The 19919-nt window shown below is 38.0% G+C and overlaps 2 protein-coding genes across 5 annotated transcripts in view; one reads left to right on the top strand and one right to left on the bottom strand.

Annotated features, from left to right (window-relative positions):
- Nucleotides 1–19919, top strand: part of arl13b (ADP-ribosylation factor-like 13b) — a 67147-nt gene that overhangs the window by 25170 nt on the left and 22058 nt on the right. For all 4 annotated transcript variants that reach the window (XM_080203893.1, XM_080203892.1, XM_080203891.1 and 1 more), the window contains exon 5: nt 18645–18750. In XM_080203893.1, the coding sequence (XP_080060019.1) occupies nt 18645–18750 (106 nt within the window). The remainder of the gene's footprint in view (nt 1–18644; nt 18751–19919) is intronic.
- LOC145352971 (syntaxin-19-like) lies at nt 1515–14794 on the bottom strand. The gene is made up of 2 exons (XM_080203278.1): nt 14558–14794; nt 1515–4316 (listed from the first exon to the last, which is right to left on the bottom strand). Exon 2 carries the CDS (start codon nt 4220–4222, stop codon nt 3341–3343), a length of 882 nt encoding a protein of 293 aa, XP_080059404.1. The 5' UTR covers nt 4223–4316; nt 14558–14794; the 3' UTR covers nt 1515–3340.

Genomic DNA, 19919 nt, shown 5'->3' with positions numbered 1-19919 from the left:
ATTAGAAAAGTGAAGAATGATTATAACAAAAAAGGATTATAAGAAAAGACTGGCAGCCAACATATAGGGGAAACCCAAAGTATTCTGTAGGCATATGAATAATAGAAGGTAAAGTCACCATAATCTCCGTTGACCACGGGCTGCTCTCCCCTTTGAGGGGAAAAGAACCGAATGGTGGTGATTTAACGTGAGGCTCACCACACCACACCTCATGTGAGGGGCAAGGTTGAGAAGGAAAGCCTTCATGAATGACTTAATGGGCTGCACGCCCAATCTTTATCGGCACTTTCCCCTTTACCACCATATTCGCCCATCCAGAATTGGTGCGAGACAGACATGCCCCATTTAAGTCTGATTCGGGCGCTTCAGTTAGTGAGGAGGTAAGTACTGAGTGTCTGATAGCTCTCTGATTGAGATTGGAGGGTGGGGCGGATGGTGGAAAGGGTGTCCGCTGCCACTGTTCCTGAAATCGGGGAAAGGGAAGGGTGGATCACTGTGCCTGAGATCAGTGGGGAGGAGGAGCCCGTGTTCGGTCTGGGTGGTGGGAGATGGGGGGATGCGGGGATCAGTAATGTTGTGGGGGTGGAGCAATGCCTGTGGAGCCCAAGGGGAGGCATCATCCCGGGAGGGATATGGCAGGGGAGCAGCACTCTATCATTTTGTTTCTGCACATGTGCAGTTGGAGCTGCAGGATTTTGGGCATGTTAAGCCCTGCCCACAAGCTTGTGCAGTGCGATTCAGGCTTACTGATATCTTTTACAGGCAGAGTGCGTATGGGGGCGCTTCAGAACAGGTCTAAAAGTTGGATCTGAAACACTGCCATTTCAAGTCCACCCAGCACTTAGAATCAGAATCAAATGGTAAAACAAGGCCCTCAATCATTTTATCATCTGTGAATTTAACTAATTTAGTTTATTGTGCATAGATAACAACTGTCTGAAGCTATTAGATTAATAAAGTAATGATTACATATGACAAAGTAAAATAAGGAATGTGTCTGATGTGATTTGTAAGTTACGTATGTTTACTTTGGCCTTGTGATTATAGTAACAATACAAATTAAATTTAATTTTTAATAAAATTTGGAGGAAAAAAGTCACTCCTTTCATGACAAAACATACTACACTATGGTAACATCATGATTAGAAATAACTGCTTTTCCCTAACTGTTTCTCTAAATCAAGAACAATACAATATGAATGCTGCCAAATTTGGAGAGATTTGCATTTTGGATATACGTGAAGTTGTGGAGATAATTAGTAATACTTGATCTCTAAGTCTGTAATGATAGACCAGCATTTCGGGCTAAGCGCCTTGCAGGTTAATACTTCATTTTCACTATCTTTAGTATGCTATCTCTGTGTAGGGAATTTCAAGATAGAAGAGATGTTTGACAGCTCGCATGGCAAAACGGAAATAGTAAAGTGAAGTCTCAAACATGAATAATCACCACCTGGGTAGGTAACAGAGAGTGCTCTGAACCAATGGAACCATACTGCAATGAGGGGGAGAGGTGTCATTGGACACTTTTTTTCTTGAAGTTTAACAGCAGATTTTCAGGAAATCAAAGTGACTTTGTTTTTATATCCAAAATCAAATTGCACTTCATTACAAGATCATAAACTACAAATAAAATAATATTCTATTTAGTATTTTAAAACTTCCTCAAAGATTACATGTAGCTGAAATAATAACACTTCAAAGTCTTCTTTCTTCAGATCTTTGTTTACTTGGCTAAACATTGGACTAGATCTTGTTTGAAAAATAACCACATTAACAGCACATAGTGTTGTTTTTTCTAATGTGCAAATTGGCCAGCAAGTTCATGGAATTAAGAAATATTGGGTAACTTCCAAATTTCCAGAACTTGTTGGTTGATTTCCTTTGCAAATGAGCCATTAGCCTTTCTGTTATTCTATAAGGAATTAATGTATTTGCACCTTAATTGCCCATTAAACTTGCCACAGTAAGGACTGGAACAAAACAACATAAATACCTTTTTAATCATGTGATAATTGCTTGTACGATACCAATGAATCTTGCTGGCCCAAAAAGAGAACCATTTAAACTTTCAATTTCATTCCTACATGTTGTCAATTGTTGTCAAATTTGAAAATACCTTTCTTTCTGTCTCTTTTTTCTTTGTCTTAATCCAGTCTTTCTTTTCCCCCCTCTTACATTTACAGTACTGGATTTGTCTTTAATGCACCCTCCTTCTCTATTTGTTTGTGCCATTTGCTGAAGTTATGTATTTCCAGTTGCCCTCGTTTACAGCTCATGCTTCCAGCAAGTTATGGCACAAATAGTATGTGAGCTATAGAGTGTAGAAAATGGTCTAACAGTGTGTACAGCAAGAAAACAAACTCCAGCAGGGATTGGCTCAGTATGTTTATTTATGTCATATTTATGAATGTCAAAATGCATAACAATGGGGGCATTCTGAATTTTGCTCTTAAATGTAGGATACGAAATTTAAAGCTTCGGCCTTTCAATGTGTAATACTATATTTAAAACTGAAGGAAAGACTTTGTTGCTGTAATAAGTCATTCTCCACCTAATATTTTCAGAAGATAACTTCAGTTTGTCGAGTATATAATGTGATTTAGTGCTCTCTCATGTCTATGCTGAATATACACGCAGTATATATGCTTTACGTGAAGCAAATATTAAAGACTAAATATTCACTGTTGAAGGTTTCATGGTTACTCAAAGTAATAACTAGGACTTTTGCTGGCGAATAAATAAAGGAATTGAGAAAGGAGGGGTCAGGTTAGCAGTGACCATTTTAGGCCTCTCCAAATAACGACTTGAGCTTTGTATTTCCTCAAACTTGCCTGTTTGAATTGGACGGATCACTAACTATCTATATTTGACCAGCACTTTTGCTAACTGGATTCACTTCTTACTTTGTCTTTATTTCCTAGTTGCCAGCATGTAACCACACCATTTTCTTCCTTTCCTGTTAAGTTTGCAAAAATGCAGTCTAGATCAGTGGTTCCCATACTGGGTTGGGTGATTTGGATGGCATGTCCTGAGAGAATTTTCTCTGAGACCCCAATTGTCAAAAGAGCCATCACTCTGTAGCTGCTCGCCGCAGGCACCACTTGTTTTCCACCACCCTGCTTTTACAGCTGTCACTCCCATTCTGTGCCCTAGAGCTGACTCTGGGGTCACAGCAATTTTCAAGTGTTAAAATGGGGTCATAGTGCAAAGATGTTTGAGAAGCACCGCTCCAAGTTTACAGCAGTTTTTACACACTAGCCACAGCATTCTAAAACCCAGTGTTTGTAAATGGATCTTAATTTCATAATGATGAATTTATGGCAGTCATTACATAATATCAAATGCAACATGGGAAACAACAACAGCACAATCTTCTGCATAGATTTTTCTTTTTGAATTTTACTGCTAGTCTGACTTCATCCCTGCCCTTTTCTGTGTACTCTTTTGTGTTCAGAACTGTCCTTTCAATGTTGTTAAGAAAATCCCCTTGCTCCTGTACCAAAAGTGAAATCTGCACAAAGAGATCGTGTAACTCTTTGATTTGATTTTCAAGGTTGATCAGTTCCTTGTGACGGTTCTCAATTTCATTCAGATGTCCTTTAGTAATTTTGACGTCACTGAGGAAGTTCTCGTTGAAAACGTACCATTTGTCATGCTCCACCATGTTGGTCAGCTCCTCCTCTGATACTTCCTTTCCGATGATTTCAAGCTGACGCTGAATGAATTTCTTGCAGTTTTCTTGCTTTTTATTTAGAACAGTATTAAAGTCTGACATTGCTACCTGATACTGCTTAAACAGTATTGAATATTGTGTTCTCCTCATTCTTGAGATAATTGCATCCACTCCAGCCTCTGCCTCTGTTTGTTGTGTATCCTTTGATAAGATATCTAAATGCTTCTGTATGAACTCAGTTCGGACTTTGATGTCTTTAATGAGGTTGGAGTTGTCTTTTTTTACAATGCTGAACCGACGTGTGGAAGGCATGGTCTTGTTCTGCTGACTCAGTTTCGTTATATCATTGTTTAGTTCATTTATTTCATCTTGAATTCGCTGTGCGCTCAATAAGAAATTCTCTATAACGGGCTCCTTTTCAAAAATAATGGCCTGCTGTTTGAAGTCTATAGTGTCTTCTATTTGCTTGCTTTCTTCACCATCATTGTTTAGCTTTAGTTCTGCCTCCTTTGCCCGTTGTCGAAGTTCTTGAAGACGGTCCCTCATTTTGGCTGCCTGTTGTCTGTTACAGCAGGTTTATCTTCCATTCGCACCTTCTTCACAGATTGCTGGACCTCATATTCTTGCAGATGCTTTTAATCTATGTAAAAAGGAGAAGTTTTCAGAAGTTAAAATACAAACTTTTTTAATTTACAAATTGCATTTGTTTCTAAGGAAAACAATGGAATTGTATTATATTTTGATATTTTAAAGTTACAGAAGCTGTCTTTTGAGATTTGAGTTAATGTGCATTGTTGGATCCTAGTAGCTGGAGTTTTATTCCACAGGTGGCTGTGTTTTACTTGATTAGAAATGGTACTTGATTTCAAGAAAAATAAGCAAAAATTTTGGTGAACAAATAAATAGTTATTATTGCTACTCTGGAATAAATGCCTTGAGAGAGTTTAACTTGATTATTCCACAGGGTGCAGCTAGATTGTCACATTGTATCAGACAACCTAGGTGAAGAAAGCACCTTAAACACTGGACAGTTCAAATAGCATTGTTTCTACCACGGGAGTACAGCTAATCTGTTGGCTATTGGATGATGAGGACACTAAAGTTTTAGTGTGGGCAGCATGGTGGCACAGTGATTAGTACTGCGCCAGGGACCTGGATTCAGTTCCAGGCTTGGGTCACTGTCTGTGCGGAGTCAGCACATTCTCTTCATGTCTGCGTGGTGCTCCGGTTTCTCCGGGTGCTCCGGTTTCCTCCCACAATCCGAATGACGTGCTCGTTAGGTGCGTTGGCCATGCTAAAATTCTCCCTCAGCATACCCGAACAAGCATTGGAGTGTGACAACAGGGATTTTCACAGCAACTTCATTGCAGTGTATGCCTTCTTGTGACACTAATAAATAAACTTAAATACCTATATTTATTGTCTGAACAGTAAATAATGACAAGAAACTTGCAACTGTTGGTAGGGTATTTCAGCCTACAGTGTTTCCAAATTTGACAGTTAGTTGATTTCATGAATTGCTAATATGTTTTTGAAGGCCTGGTAGTTTGCAGCATCACACATGCAATCCCAGCAGTTGATACAATAAAATACCCTGTGGAAGCAGGGTCTGTCTTGAATTGGGGTACCGTTTTCATTTGCCCAACTTCCCTGCATATCACAATTATCACAGCCTGACATATAGCCGGGAAGGTTGTTTCCTGCTAGATATGAATACATCTGACAGCTTGTTGTAGCCATGTATTTCAAAGTGGAGTTGAGGCTTTCACAGTCAAACCACAGCTCAATAAAGTGCAGAGGGACAAAGATAGGATGGCTAACAGTTTCCAGGAAAAGCTCTGTCAAATGCAGATCAGAGAATCCCTATAGTGCTGGGCCTTGCTTTTGGAACATGAGTATTGCTTCTGTTTTTTCCCATTTTTGACATCAGCATCTACATAATTGACATTATTCACTGCATACCACGTGAAAGATGGGCAATTACAAGCAATTGATAGTTACTGTAACCATTCAGATAATAAGGCAAGTAATGTGGAATATAAGATTATTGATCACCATAATGCTGATTTAGGAAATTGTGCAATATACAGTATCTTGTAACATATGCCAAGCCAAGATTTTAAAGTATCAATATCATCCCATGTTTGAACTAGTTGGAAGAATTGTGCTTCTAGGTGTATGAGGGGAAACCATGGTTGATTTTTATTCTGTTTCTTATTATAGCTCATATAAATAATATTTTGCTGGTTATGAAATTGCTCTACACAGTTTTTGCAACTGAAAATACATTGCATGTGTCTGGAATGTTTAGTTCATTCTTGTTCATTATTTTAGTAGGTGTGTAATTCTGTATTGTGTACATTTCTCTTTATCAATCAAAGCAACTAGTATTGGACAAGGAGCTCTGTCTATTTTTAAGTCAAATTACTGTGTAGTTTGAAAGGTACAGATACTTTAAAGTTGACAGTAAAAGTAGAAAAAGCTATATATTTAAAAATAAATATTTTTGTTAAATCAAGGAGCATTGAGTACAAATGAGTAGTGATGCTATTGATTGACATTGGTTAGATTGCATTGGAGGATTGTGTGTAGTTCTGGGTAAAGAATCATTAATCTGATATGCTGGAGCTCAGAGGTTATAGTTTTATGGGTTCAAATAATAATGTAACTTTTCCACTTGAACACAGAAGACTGGGAGAGGGAAGTCATGGGGGAGCACATGAAAAGAAGGGATAAATAATGAAATATTGTTAGCACATGCTAGAAAATCGGTAGCAAGGGCATAAATTTAGGATTGTCACTACAAAAATGAAGAGCAAAGTTAGAAGCTGTTGTTCTAATTATTACAACATGGAATGCTTCTCCACTTGTGGCTATTGAGGCAGGGATGATACATCATTTAAAAACAAAGTAAATACATATTTGAAAAGGGTATAAGATTAACTAGAAAAGGACACAGAAATTGAATTGAAGTGGATGGCTCCAATTCATAAAAACATAAAAAAAGGGAGTAGGAAGAGGCCATTCAGCCTTTCGAATGTACTCCGCATCATTATTCATGGCTGATTGCTCTACTCAGAGGCCTGATCCCCTTCACCTCAAGTGCTATATCTAACTGATTTTTGATATTGAAAACATTCAATAATTTGGCCTCAACTACTTTGTGGTAGTGAATTCGATAAGTTGACTGCTCTCTGGGTGAAGAAATTTCTGCTCATCTCTGTCGTAAATGGTCTCCTCAGACTGTGACCCCTGGTTCTGGATATCCCCTCACCATTGGGAACATTCTTCTTACACCTACCTTGTATAGTCCTGTTAGAAATTTATAGGTTTCAGGGAGAGAAGTGAATCATGACACCCCATGGTCCTGCACTTGAATCATCTTACTCTGCAGGCCAAAATATGATGGGTTAACTAGCTACCTTATAAACAATAATTTGAGTCCTGTTATTTCAAAATTAAATTCCAAAGTTATGCCACATCCTTGCAATTAATGATCACATTAATTTTAAAATTTGTTTCCGATGAATCATATTTGGCATTTGTGCTCGTGTTCAGTAAAGCATGCATCACTACTTGGAGTTACTTCATCCCTTTGTAACAAGTGGAAACCAATTACTTTTTCCTCTCAACATCTGCCCTATCCCACCCCTTGCTAGACGTTCACTCAAAAATCTTAAATTATCAGGAAGACAAGTGATTCATAACATCAAGTCAGATCACAACAAATGTTTGACCACCTCCATATATTGAGTAATTTATTTTCTCACCGTCCCTCTTTTTCTCTCAGAATTACTCCTAGTTTCAACTGCAACATCTTGATCAATCTGGAACCTTTTAGACTTCCTCTCTTAGTAGAGTGTAGAGAATTAGACAAATTGTTAGATTTGTCCTGAATTGCCAGGTAATATTTGGCAATTGTTATCATGACAAATCACATACCCTAACTATCAGAAGATAGACTGGGTATCTCAGTTGAGAATTATTTTCTTCAGGCATTCATGTGTGCTTCTAGACTGTGAAATCTAGAAAAATTAGTATCTTACGAAGATATTAAGGTCAAGTTCAACATCACGATCTCTGGCAATTTTGCATATTAGAAAATAGCTTCTGTCTGCAAATCATTTTGGGCAGTGTATCCTTTTAATTAGTAGAATTCTGCTACTTTTTAATCTTTCAGTATGGTCGACCTAAACTTATCAAGACTTTTTTTAAACAAGTAACTTAACTGCCCTCGAAGTTCAATCCATAAATCATTTATTTTTATAAAGCAGTCTTTAAATTGGTGACATGCACTTGGACCAAATACCTTCACTAATGGTTCCAAAACTGTTTACATCACAAAGTTTGTCATCAGCCACAAGGCTTCATAATAATGATGCATAATGTCAAGAAACTGTGTCATAAATGTGGGAAGATCAAAACAAGCATTTGAGATTGTGTAATATTAGTTTGGGAATTTCCTTAAGTGCAATTCCTCAGCCGACCTTGCAATAACCGGTGAACTTGCACAAGAAAAAAATGGAAAGGGGCCAATATAGATTTTCTGCTAAAGACTTCAGCCAAGTACTCAAGACTGTCGGAATTGGGAAAAGAAGGCGACGAACAGAGGGAGTTGTTGCTTATTGCTAATCTCCCTAATGAAACAAGATAATAAATAAGATCAAAATGTTTTGAAAATTGCTGAACAACAAATGCCCAACACGGTGGTTAGGTGTGCCAGCTTATTTTCCAATAACAAACAAGCAGTTCTCAGTTCATCAGTGCAGTTAATCATTGTGGTAAATTTGTTCAGTAATTTTTCCAAGTTTGAAATTTACCAACTAACTAGATTTGAGGAAATGGTCTAACTGTTGCTGAGGTTGCTATAGAGCAATAGATATGTGGCTGCTCATACAGTGAGTAGAAATGTTAATGATATGTTTGAAACCAATCATCAAAGATCTGATCAGCTGCATAAACTATATCTGATATTTTTTGTCAAACATTAAACTAGTAGGGAGGGATATGATCGGCCGAAGGGCCTGTTTGTGCTGCTGTTTTTCTATGTTCTATGTTCTATATACCTACATTAGGACCTTGCATTTTGATAGTGATGAGGTGAATTCAGACATAATGAGAGCAAGTTTGGATTGCATAGACAGACTTGCGCCAAGGGAGATGGGGAGCTCCATGGGTCGCCAAGTATTCTCCAATGACACTGTTGAAGAATGCTGTGCTAATTCCACAGATTGCCTAAGGGGAATCAATACAAGTATAGCCACTAAGTGAGCAAATTCTTCTCCAATGAATGTATTTCTTCCAGACCAGGAAATCATCAGGTCTTTGCTAAGTTAGCTTTTACCTGGATGCTACTTGAAATGTTGCAATTAAGCTCAACACAGTTTGGTTAAGGAAGTGAAAAAGCAAAATTTCTTGTTCATGTTCACCACCGTACAATCCCTGCTCAGTGGATTGACTTGGAGTTGATTTTAATATTCCTACGCTTAAATAAACTTCTAATACGTGCTGCCTAATATCACACATTTGAATTGCCACTTGGACAAAACTGAAGTGGATTTGTGCCCATGGAGCCTCACATCATCAAGGAATCCATAACTGCAAGAAAATAGGGAACAGAAGATAATGGTTGGAAGCAAAAATTAACTTAGCTGGCGAGGTCATCTTGACATTAGACTTCTAAAACTAAAGGATGTAATTTTAAAAATTGATTAAAGGAAATTATTTTTGAGCGATTTAGCCTATCTGAGCAGTAGAGACTGTATAGTTTACTGCCAGCAAATCTTTCTAGTGTTGTGGGTTTTCTCTGCATTTTCCCATCTCTTGAATACATACTTTTTGGTAATCAGAAGATGAAACTACTGTACTCAAGGATTGGTCTGACATGTTTCATGTGGTCAGGAAGGCGAATGGGATGCTGGCCTTCATAGCGAGGGGGATGGAATATAAAAGTAGGGAGGTCTTGCTGCAGCTGTATAGGGCATTGATGAGGCCGCAGCTGGAGTACTGTGTGCAGTTTTGGGCGCTGCACCTGCGCAAAGATATTTTGGCCTTGGAGGGAGTGCAGAGGAGGTTTACTAGGCTGATGCCGGAGTTGAGGGGGTTGAGCTATGAGGAGAGGCTGAATAAACTAGGCTTGTACTCGTTCGAGTTTAGAAGAATGAGGGGAGATCTCATTGAGACGTATAAGATGATGAATGGGATGGATAGGATAGAGGTGGAGAGACTCTTCCCGCTCAAAAAAGACAGTAGGACTGGGGGCACAGCCTCAAGATAAAAGGGGGGCGGTTTAGAACGGAGTTGAGGAGGAACTTCTTCACTCAAAGGGTGGTGAATCTCTGGAATTCTCTGCCTGTTGAAGTGGTGGAGGCTGCCTCGCTAAATATTTTTAAGACGCGGGTTGATGGGTTTTTGATAAGAGAGGGGATTAAGGGTTATGGGGAGAGGGCGGGAATGTGGAACTGAGCCACGACAGATCAGCCATGATCTTATTGAATGGTGGGGCAGGCTCGAAGGGCTAGATGGCCTACTCCTGCTCCTATTTCTTATGTTTACTTACAATTTTGTCCAATCTGTAGCGTTTCCACTATTATCAACTTGGTTTATTAGGTAGCATTCAGAGTTGAAAGGTTGAAAGTTCCAGCTGCATTATAGATCTGGAACCTATAATTGACATATCACACTGTAGTACAGAGAAACTGCTGCATTATCTGAGGCTCTATCTTCCTGCACCATGACTCAGGTAGATCTGAAAGATCCATGGCAATATTTGAAGGGTTCTCTCAGTATCTTTGCCAACAATTAAATTTAACACCATCAAAAATAGATTAGCTTGTCATTAATTTCAGTGCTATTTGTGAAAATATTACTGTTTAAATGCTTTCCTCATTTCCCTACATTACCGAATGCACTTGTAGTGATTTATGGCATGTGAGAGATTTTTGAAATACAGAGCAGAGAAGACTGAGGGGGGACCTCCATTGAGATGTACCAAATTGAGGGACATAAGGTAGATTTCCCCTGCGTCAAGGTGTCAGTGACCAGGAGACAGATTTACTGTAAGGAGCAGGAGATTTAGAGGGGATTTGAGGAAAAACTTTTTTACCAAGAGTGATGGGAATCTGCACCTTGTTGCTTGAAAGGGTAATGGACACAGGAATTCTTAACATTTAAGAAGCATTTAGATGAGCATTTGAAATGCCATAGTATACAGGGCTACGGATCAAGTGCTGGAAAGTGGGATTAGAATAGATTGGTGTTTGATGGCTGGTATAGACACTGGGCTGAAGGGACTTTTACTATGCTGTAAAACTTTATGACACATGTCAGTATAATTACAGTTATGGATTCCTTGATGATGTGAGGCTCTATGGGCATAAATCCACCTCAGTTCTTTGTCCAGTAGCAATTCAAATGTGTGTTATTAGGCTGCAAGTATTAGCAGTTTATTTAAATGTAGGAATAGTAAAAACAAGTCAGTATAATTTCAGCTTTTTCCCACTTTGTTCTCTTTCTTTTCAATCTTTCAATGATCAGACGACATGATCATTTAGCCTAGTAAGATTTTTCAAATTCGCTGCTAGTTATTTCTTGAGCCTTCCTGTTTTTCTTGTTTGCAGCATTTGTTTGTGCTACATTTCATGCCGTTGGTCCACGCACTTAAGTATTTTGTTACTTTTTGTACTTTGGCAGGTTGCCTTTTCTAATTTAGTACCTTAATGTTTGGCCAATTTTCATTGAAAATGCAAGTTACATTAACACAAGTCTATCAGTTCATTTGGCTAGGGATTATTGTGTGACACTGAGATATGAAAGAAAAAAGGAAAGTGAAAATATGCATATTACAAAATATGTTTAAGCCATTCAGCTGAAACTATAGAAACACCATACTATACTTTGGAACCTAGATGGGTCATAGATAGCATACTGCTGTTCCCTCCGGTTCTGTTTTGAATTTTTAGGGCATAATCGGACAAATAATTCCGATATGCTATATTGAGAAGCTCTATGAGCAATTTGTGATGCACTCCTGTTTCCACATTGTCTGGAGAAGAAAACATTCTACAGTAAGTTTTGCATTAATTTTAAATTTGTCAGCCCTCTGGGGTAACTGATGTGCTATACTACCAGTTAAATGAGACACTTTTGGCACAAATAACCTTCATGTGACCTGCCCAATAACAACAGAACTCTTGCTATGGAGGAATAAGAGGTACTGCAGTGTAAATACCAATGAATTATTGACTAATAGAATATTTGCAAGAGAAAGAAGCTATTTGGCCATCATGTTCAGATCATCTCTTTTTGTAAGAGCAACTCAGCTAGTCCTTTCTCTGTAGCCCTGCATTTTTTTTCTTCAGATGTGCATTCCCTTTTAAAATCCATTGTTGAACTTAACTCTAAGTCACTCTCAAAATGTATTCCAGATCCTAACCACTTGCGGTGTTATTTTAAAAACCATTTTTCTCTCATGAGACCATTGGTTCAAGGTGATTGGCAGCAAAAAAAATCAGTCTTCTTGTTGTTGAACTTTCTGCCCTATGGAGCAGTACTTCTCTATCTAATTCATCTGGACCTTTTGGGATTTTGAACATCATCAAATCTCCCCTGAATCTTCATTGATAGAATGGAGAAGTTGAGGTTATTCTCCATAAAGCAGTGTTATTGAAGTCCTCCATCTCTGGAACAATATCAAAAATCTTTTTGGCACCTTCTCTGCAGCCTTCCTAAATTGTGTGTCTAGAATCTGGCACAGTGCTCCTACTGAGGCTGGATCAGTGTTTTATAAAGTTTCCTTGCTTTTGTGTGCCAGTGTGAAGATTACTACCTTTTGGCAATTCCAAAGCTGGACTGTGGCAGTGATTCGGAATCAAAGTGGGAGCTATTGCTTGAAATCATGATGTCACAATGCCTTAGAGAGAGGTCCTTCATTCTTATAATGGCCTAGCTCTCCCCCCACCCCCTCCCACCACCAGGCCTTTATAAGATCATTAGCCATACAAAATTAAATTTGTTTTTGTTACAAATCTTCCTGCAGTGTAAATGAGGCAGAATATAGCATTGCAAAAATGTAGTTCCAACCCTACAGAGATTTACAACACAAGCAGGCCACTTCTTGCCTGTTACCTGCACTGGCTCTTTACCACAATAATTTAAAATTAATCCCACCATTTTGTCCTCATAAAGTGTATCTTCCTCTGCTTTAAACCTTTTACCCATTCTTCCCTTGAAGATGCACGTGATGCCTTGTGGTAAAGCATTAATGCCCTAACAAAGCCAAAGGAATTTTTCCCAATCATTTTACTTGCTCAATTTTAAAATGGTCACATCACAAGTTCCTCAGCCGGGAGTTGCTCTTTGCCTATCAAAAGCTTTCATAATTTTGAATGACTAAGTGTCCACTTGGCCTTCTCTGTTATTTATTAATTTGGTGTCATCCCAGTGAACATTTTCTATGGCTTTAATGGTCCTTTATATAATGAGATGCCCAAAACTGCATGCAAGTGCTTTAGTTGAAACCTACTAATTAGCTTAGACATTAAGGCATGTATTAAAGAACATCTTAAAGGAGAAGTTATAGCTAGAGAAAAGGTTAAAACAAAAGGGTGGGCCATGCATCGTGGATCTCTTACTTGCATTGTTCATTGACTAATTATTAGATGTAACAATTCAATGTGTTCTCAGCGATCTTATTATCATGCATTCGTTCCTGGTACACTCTTTCTCAAATTCACCCTGGTGAATTTGAGTCGGTAAAAAGTCTGACAACACCAGGTTTTAGTCCAACCTATTTATTTGATAATATACTCGCAAGCTTGCGAGTATATTATCAAATAAATAGGTTGGACTAAAACCTGGTGTTGTCAGACTTTTTACTGTGTTTACGCCAGTCCAACGCCGGCATACCCACATCATGAATTTGAGTCGTCCATAACAATTGTCTGTTTCTGTATACAGTTCCTGTATTTGGTTATAAATTTCTTGGTTCAATCCCTTCTTCTAATTTAATGAATTATAGTGGACACTTTCCTTCCCCTTGTCTTTCTGATGCATAATCATAGGTTTCCATTTTATCTGTGCTTTGATTAGAAAGTTGCATCTCTATAAGAATCCCTTTTTCCTTTGCACAATTGGTCAACATTCACACCAGTTTGATTCTTTTGCTATTCCAACAATCTGTATCATGTTTATCAAGGCTGTGCTGATGTTGAGCTCCAGTCTGACACCTGTGATATCATATCTCAGTTGTATCAAGAACTTTTGTGCCTTCCATTTTGTTCCAAATACTTCCAGAATTCATATACAGAATCTTGGTTTCAATTCACTTCAGAGATTGATGTGATTGCTTTGCCATTATTTCCTCATGTAATCATATCTTTGTACTTGAAAAGCTTACCTGCTATATTATTGGGATTACCAAATCCCACACTTAGTGATATCTAATTTCTTTATCTTTCTAACTGTATCACTCCTCACTCCCCCATCATTTCTGAATCTACCAGGTTTGTTCCTTCCTCACTTTTTTTCAATCACGTCCTACTGTCTCATTTGCCGCCTCTGCAAAGACATTGGTATTCTTCTGATTCAAGTGAAGTATCTGTAGCAGTGAATTTATTGTAATGAATTGGAATTTCAATCTACAAAGATCTCCAATCTTACAATAAGCTACTGCGCTAGCTCAGTTTCTGAGTTTTGGAACAGTATAAAGTTGCTAGTAAGAAAGTATTTAAATATAGAATATACATTTATGATATTTAGCTTTTTATGCAGCAGTTTTACAAAGTCATAAATACTATCGTTAGTTACTCTTGGTAGTCCACATTTTATTTTACACATGCAGTTAAAATCATTCGTAAAATATCTATAACCATTGTACAGTACCTTATGCAATCAGATCAGAATTAATAACATTTGTTCAAAATCTTAGATTGAATCGTGGCTCCTTGGGTATAAAAGTGAAGAGTCAGTGCGTAGAAGCTTCATGTTGTCCGTGAAGTCTTCAAGAGCAAACTATATTTTAAGATCACAATGACTTTTGAATAGTTCTCCATCTTGTAAACATACTGAAGAAGCAACTTCCTACTGTGCTTACTGTTATGAGTTCTCAGACTACGTAACCTGGCACTCCTCCAGGCGAGATGTGATCAGACTGCTTGGATGTTCAAATGACGTCAAGAACAAGAAAATTTCTTCCTGTTGTTTCCTGGTCTGGGAATCTGGTTCAGCCTGTTGGCGGCCTTCAGAGGAGCAACATTCCTTGTCAGCTATCCACTAGCCTACAGCTTTGAGAAACAATTCCAATTACCAACAGTATAAATTATCAAGTAGTATAGTACAGGACGAAGCACCCTGACCATTCACTGATCACTTCTTTCTGTATTTTTAATAAATCTAAATGACAACTGTATTGTACCATGTTATGAATGTATTTGAAACTAAAATGTTAAAGGCTAATTTGGGATCTTAACATCTGGGCCAGATGTTTCCCAAAGGAAGAAGAATTTCACTGATCTAGTTTGCATATGGACATTTGACAAAGAATCACAGTAAGTTGCATCATAATCATAATTTACTGTGCTCAAAAAGTCAAAGTCACTTCCAAGATCAATTCAATGTATTTAAATAAGGTCACCAAATACCATTGAATTGTTGTCCAAACATCTGTTTCACAGCATTGTACATGCAGCTCTCCCATCTTTCATGAGTAATGGTCAGTAATTTAAAACAACAATCTATGAACTATAGTATTTTGTTTCAAACCACATAAAGGTAAATAAACCATTTTTAAATTATAAATCAAATGAATAGGAATTTTTTTCACATTCCCCTCTTGATAGTGAAATCTGAATTATTGAATGTTAAAACTGCAGTTAGTATAATTGACTTAAAACACTGAAACTTGCAATGCAAAGGAAACAATTGCTTAACAGTTGAGCTAAGGTTGCTAAAACACTCTGAATTGTTTATACCTGTACTGAAGATAATTAAGCGTCTTCAACAAAAGATCCTTCTTGAAAGAAATATGAGTAAAAGTACAAAGAAAATTAACTGCTACTTGTTTTCACATTAGCAGCAGGTTGCAATCCTAAACTAGAGGAGAAGGTCTTGTAAACATACTTTCAGCTTGGATGCTCAGTAATAAACCTATAACATTTGTTAAGTGAATAAGATGAATAAGTTGTCAATGGTTATTATTATATGGAAAAACATTGTTTGTCCCCATTGGAAGATTTTTCACACCACAATATTAACCATTTATTTTCATTGAAAATCTATATTGTTCCATTTGGTCTCCCTTTCTGCATTTACAAGCTTCTTTTCTCCCAGGGAAAACCTGGAGGAGGCTGTATGACAACAGTTGCAAGTCTCTCAACACCAGGTTAAAGTCCAACCAGTTTATTTGGTAGTAATCCCACAAGCTTTCGGAAATGCTGTTCCCTTGTCAAGTGTGTGGAAGGTTCTGATCAGAGAAGGGCATATAAAGTCATACACAATTTACAGACATCATGACAACAGTTGCACCAGACAAGAGCTCTCCAACAGCAGTACATTAACAAATCCAATATTGTCTTGGCTACCAAGACCAGTGAATCAATGAACAGAATTTATCACAGGCATGTTAATGGAAACCAGAATCCATGAGCAGGGAACAGTCTTTCCATTTTAAGGTAATCAGCATTCACAGGAATAATGTATCAATGTGTAATGCCTTGAGGGAAATTTAATTGGGAATATGTTGCCCTTGAGCCAGCTCTGCTGATCAGTAAGTGTGTAGTACCAATATTCCTCAAATTTTATTTTTTTGTTGCACGCTCTTAAGTTTTTGTGTGGTTGCCCATGTGCAGATAATTAAAGAAGCTGACTTCTTCAAGAAATTTCCAGGTTGTGACCATGCGGCTCAGAGGGAACATTTCCCAAGGCTCAGTATAGCCTATTCTTACTTCTGTGCCTATATATTCCTTTCTTGTGCTTGCATTCATCTACTTAAAACCCAGTTGGAAACATTTGTAGCTTTCTCACCTGTTCAGTTTGTCTTCCTTTCAATAGTCCCTTTAAATTCATCAGCTTTACAGAAGCTAATGTGGTTAAAAAAAGGGTGCATATCCTCCTTTGCTGCACTCCTTTTATACTTTGCTGCTGGAATCCTTGAGCTGCTGTGCCTGAGTCAGGAAGGTTGGGGCGAGACGGAATTGGAATTCCAGTGAAGGAAAGTTGCATTGGAGTGGTAATCTGCCTCTGCCACTGCCACTCTGAGGAAGTTACAGGCCATTATATTTTATTGATTTGTTCACTGGATGTGAGTGTTGCTGGCAAGACCAACATTTAATGCTCATCTCTAATTGTCCTTGAGAATTCATTAAGTCCGTTGCACTTAAAAGGTTGAGACATGTTGACTTGAGGGCTTAACAGACAGAAAAGTAAGATCTGAAACAGCAGGTAGGCTTACTTAGCCAGAGAGTTGGATATGTGCACTGGAATTTTACTGCCTTGCCAGCCCAAGGCTCGTAAGGTCCCACCCGAGTTCAATGGAGCTCGCCATTCTGCAAGCCATGCCTGCCTTGATTCTGGGGTGAGTGTGCTTGTAAAATTCCGCCTATGATATTTATACTGCTTGTAAAGAAATGCAGTCCAGACAGATGTTTTTAGAGGTTAGAGCCAAATTAGTTGAAAAGCATTCAGTGAACTCTTAAAAGCTACATTGTTATAGAGGTGGGTGGAGCTTAAGAAAGTTAACTGCTTTCAACTTATCTGTGTTTTCTGGGAGAGGTGGTTGGTTGCAGCTTGGATCTTTTGTGGCTTTCAGCAGCTCGTAGAGAAACGCTGGGAGCTATTAGCAGTCTCCAGACAGTTGGGGCTTAATAAAGTCCTGATGAGCTGAGATGACGATGGAAGGCCTTTGCTTCCATGGCAGGCAGTTAGGGGCTCAGAAAAGTCCCGGGAACCATTTATAGTTTGCAACAGTTAGTAGACTGGAATTTGGAAAAATCCAGGGAAACTGCCTGTTTAGTGAAACTGGTGGAATTGGAAGTATGCAGGTAATTAGAGGCAGGAGTGCAGTTTTGTGAATCCCATGAAATGCAATCTCAAAAGAAATAGAACTATTGGGAGATGAACAGTCGTTGAGACAGTCGAAACTGGAATGGCTTTTGAAGGAATTCTGAGGCTAGATCTGAGAAAGTGAGAAGTTGAAATCCTTATTGAGGGAGGCAGAGTTTTAATGATATTTTGTGATTCTTGGTGATCAGACGTCTTGCTGGGTTGCTGAGAAATTCATGGGATGTGTCTTGGTTGCATCTGCTGTTTAATGCACAGTATGGTGAGTTTGACTGAAGTTTGCCTCTTAATTCATATGTACCTCAGGTTAATTCTGAATGTTAGAGTGTCAGATGGGCATTATAAATTGATTTACTTTTCTGATTTTGTTCAGTAAGATTTAATTTGTTTAAAACGGTGAAATCTTGTGGCTTTATTCTCCAAGTGGATAACTGGAATTTCAAATTTTGTCTAACCAAACGTTACTGGCAGCAAATTCGATCATAAGCGTGTATTAAATCAAACCCCATTGTTGCATTTTTTCACAATTTCATTCTATTTGCTCCATTATTAATTCTTGTGCTTAAATTTATAATAGAAAAAGCTATATAATCAGGAACAAAATTGTGCTACTTTTTTCCAACATTTTACATAATGTGTGAAGAAACTTTTACCACCGCTTTTCCCTTGGTAACAGAAATTCTGATGTCAGAAAAAAGAGGTTGAGTAAAGTTAAAAGTAAATGTCACAATGATGATTACGTTTATCCATTGAGTTATCTTTGAATGCTTTCCTTAAAGTTTTACTTGGAAATGTTTCAAAATCGTTTTAGTGGAAATTGCCAGCCTCCAAATAAGAGCACAAAATATGGAAGTATGTGGTTAGTTTGTTTAAAAAGAAATCAGTAAAATAGAAATGTATTTTTTTATTTTAGATTGGCTAACAAACAGGATTGTGATGGTGCATTAGCGGAGGCTGATATCATAGAGTACCTTTCATTGGAGAAGCTAGTCAATGAAAACAAATGCCTATGTCAAATTGTAAGTACTTGATTATCATCTTCATATATTCACTTTCTTTCCTGGGGAAAAAAAAGATGCTCTGTTTATTTTGTTTTTTTCCTTTTGCAATTTGTCAATCTTGTCTGTACCCTGCTATGGCCTTTTATAACTTTTCTAAAATAAGGTGTCCTAAATTAAATATCAATCTCTGGTTGAATTCATGATTTATATAGATTTAGCATCATCTGTTTTGTCTTTGAATTCTACATCCCTATTTATCAAACTTGCATCTCAGCTATAAGAAACTAATCTTGCACATTGTGATGTGTATTGAAGATGTGTATTGAATTAAGTGCTGCTACTGCTTTATTTAAAGGTTTATCAGTTAGCTTTGCTCATCATTTTTCCTACCAAAATGCATCATCATAATGTCTTCCACATTAAACTTCATGTATTGCTTCAAACACAAACTTTTACCTGTTCTTTAAAATACCTTTAACAACTAGATCTGAAACTTTTGATGCTTCAGTTCATGAACTTTTTTTCAATTTGTTCATGGGATGTGAATGTTACCAAGCCAGCATTTATTGCCTATCTCTAACTGCCTTTGAGAACATGGTGGTGAACTGTCTTCTTGAACCACTGCAATCCACGTGATGTAGGTACATCCACAATGCTGTTAGGAAGGGAGTTCCAGGATTTTGATCCAGTGCTAGTGTAAGGACAGCAATATATTTCCAAGTTAGGATGCTGAGTGAATTGGGCAGAAACTTGCACGTGGTGGTGTCTCCATGCATCTGCTGCCCTTGTCATTCAAGATGGTAGAGATTGTTAGTTTGAAAGGTGCCGTCTGAAGAGCCTTGGTGAGTTACTGTAGTGCACCTTGTAGATGGTGTAAACTGCTGCCACTGTACATCGATGGTGGAAGGGGTAAATGTTTGTGGATAGGGTGCCAATCAAGCAGGCTGCTTTGCCCTGGATGATAGCAAGCTTCTTGCGTATTGTTGGCACTGCACTCGTCTAAGCAAATGGAGAACACTCCATCAGACTCCTGAATTGTACCGTGTCTGTGATTGACAGGCTTTGGGAAGTCAAATCGTGAGTTACTCTTCACAGTATTCCTAGCCTCTGACCTGCTCTTGTAGGCATAGTATTTAAGTGGCTAGTCCAGTTCAGTTTCTGTCAATAGTAATCCCCAGAATATTAAC

Source organism: Carcharhinus amblyrhynchos, chromosome 15, assembly GCF_965287045.1.
Source record: "Carcharhinus amblyrhynchos chromosome 15, sCarAmb.v2.hapA, whole genome shotgun sequence".
NCBI classification, from domain to species: domain Eukaryota; kingdom Metazoa; phylum Chordata; class Chondrichthyes; order Carcharhiniformes; family Carcharhinidae; genus Carcharhinus; species Carcharhinus amblyrhynchos.
Note: the sequence above shows the minus strand (reverse complement) of the source record. Positions and strands in the feature narration are given on the sequence as shown.

Coding starts and splice junctions, on each gene's coding strand:
- LOC145352971 (XM_080203278.1), bottom strand. CDS start 4,222: ATGAGGGACCGTCTTCAAGAACTTCGACAACGGGCAAAGGAGGCAGAA.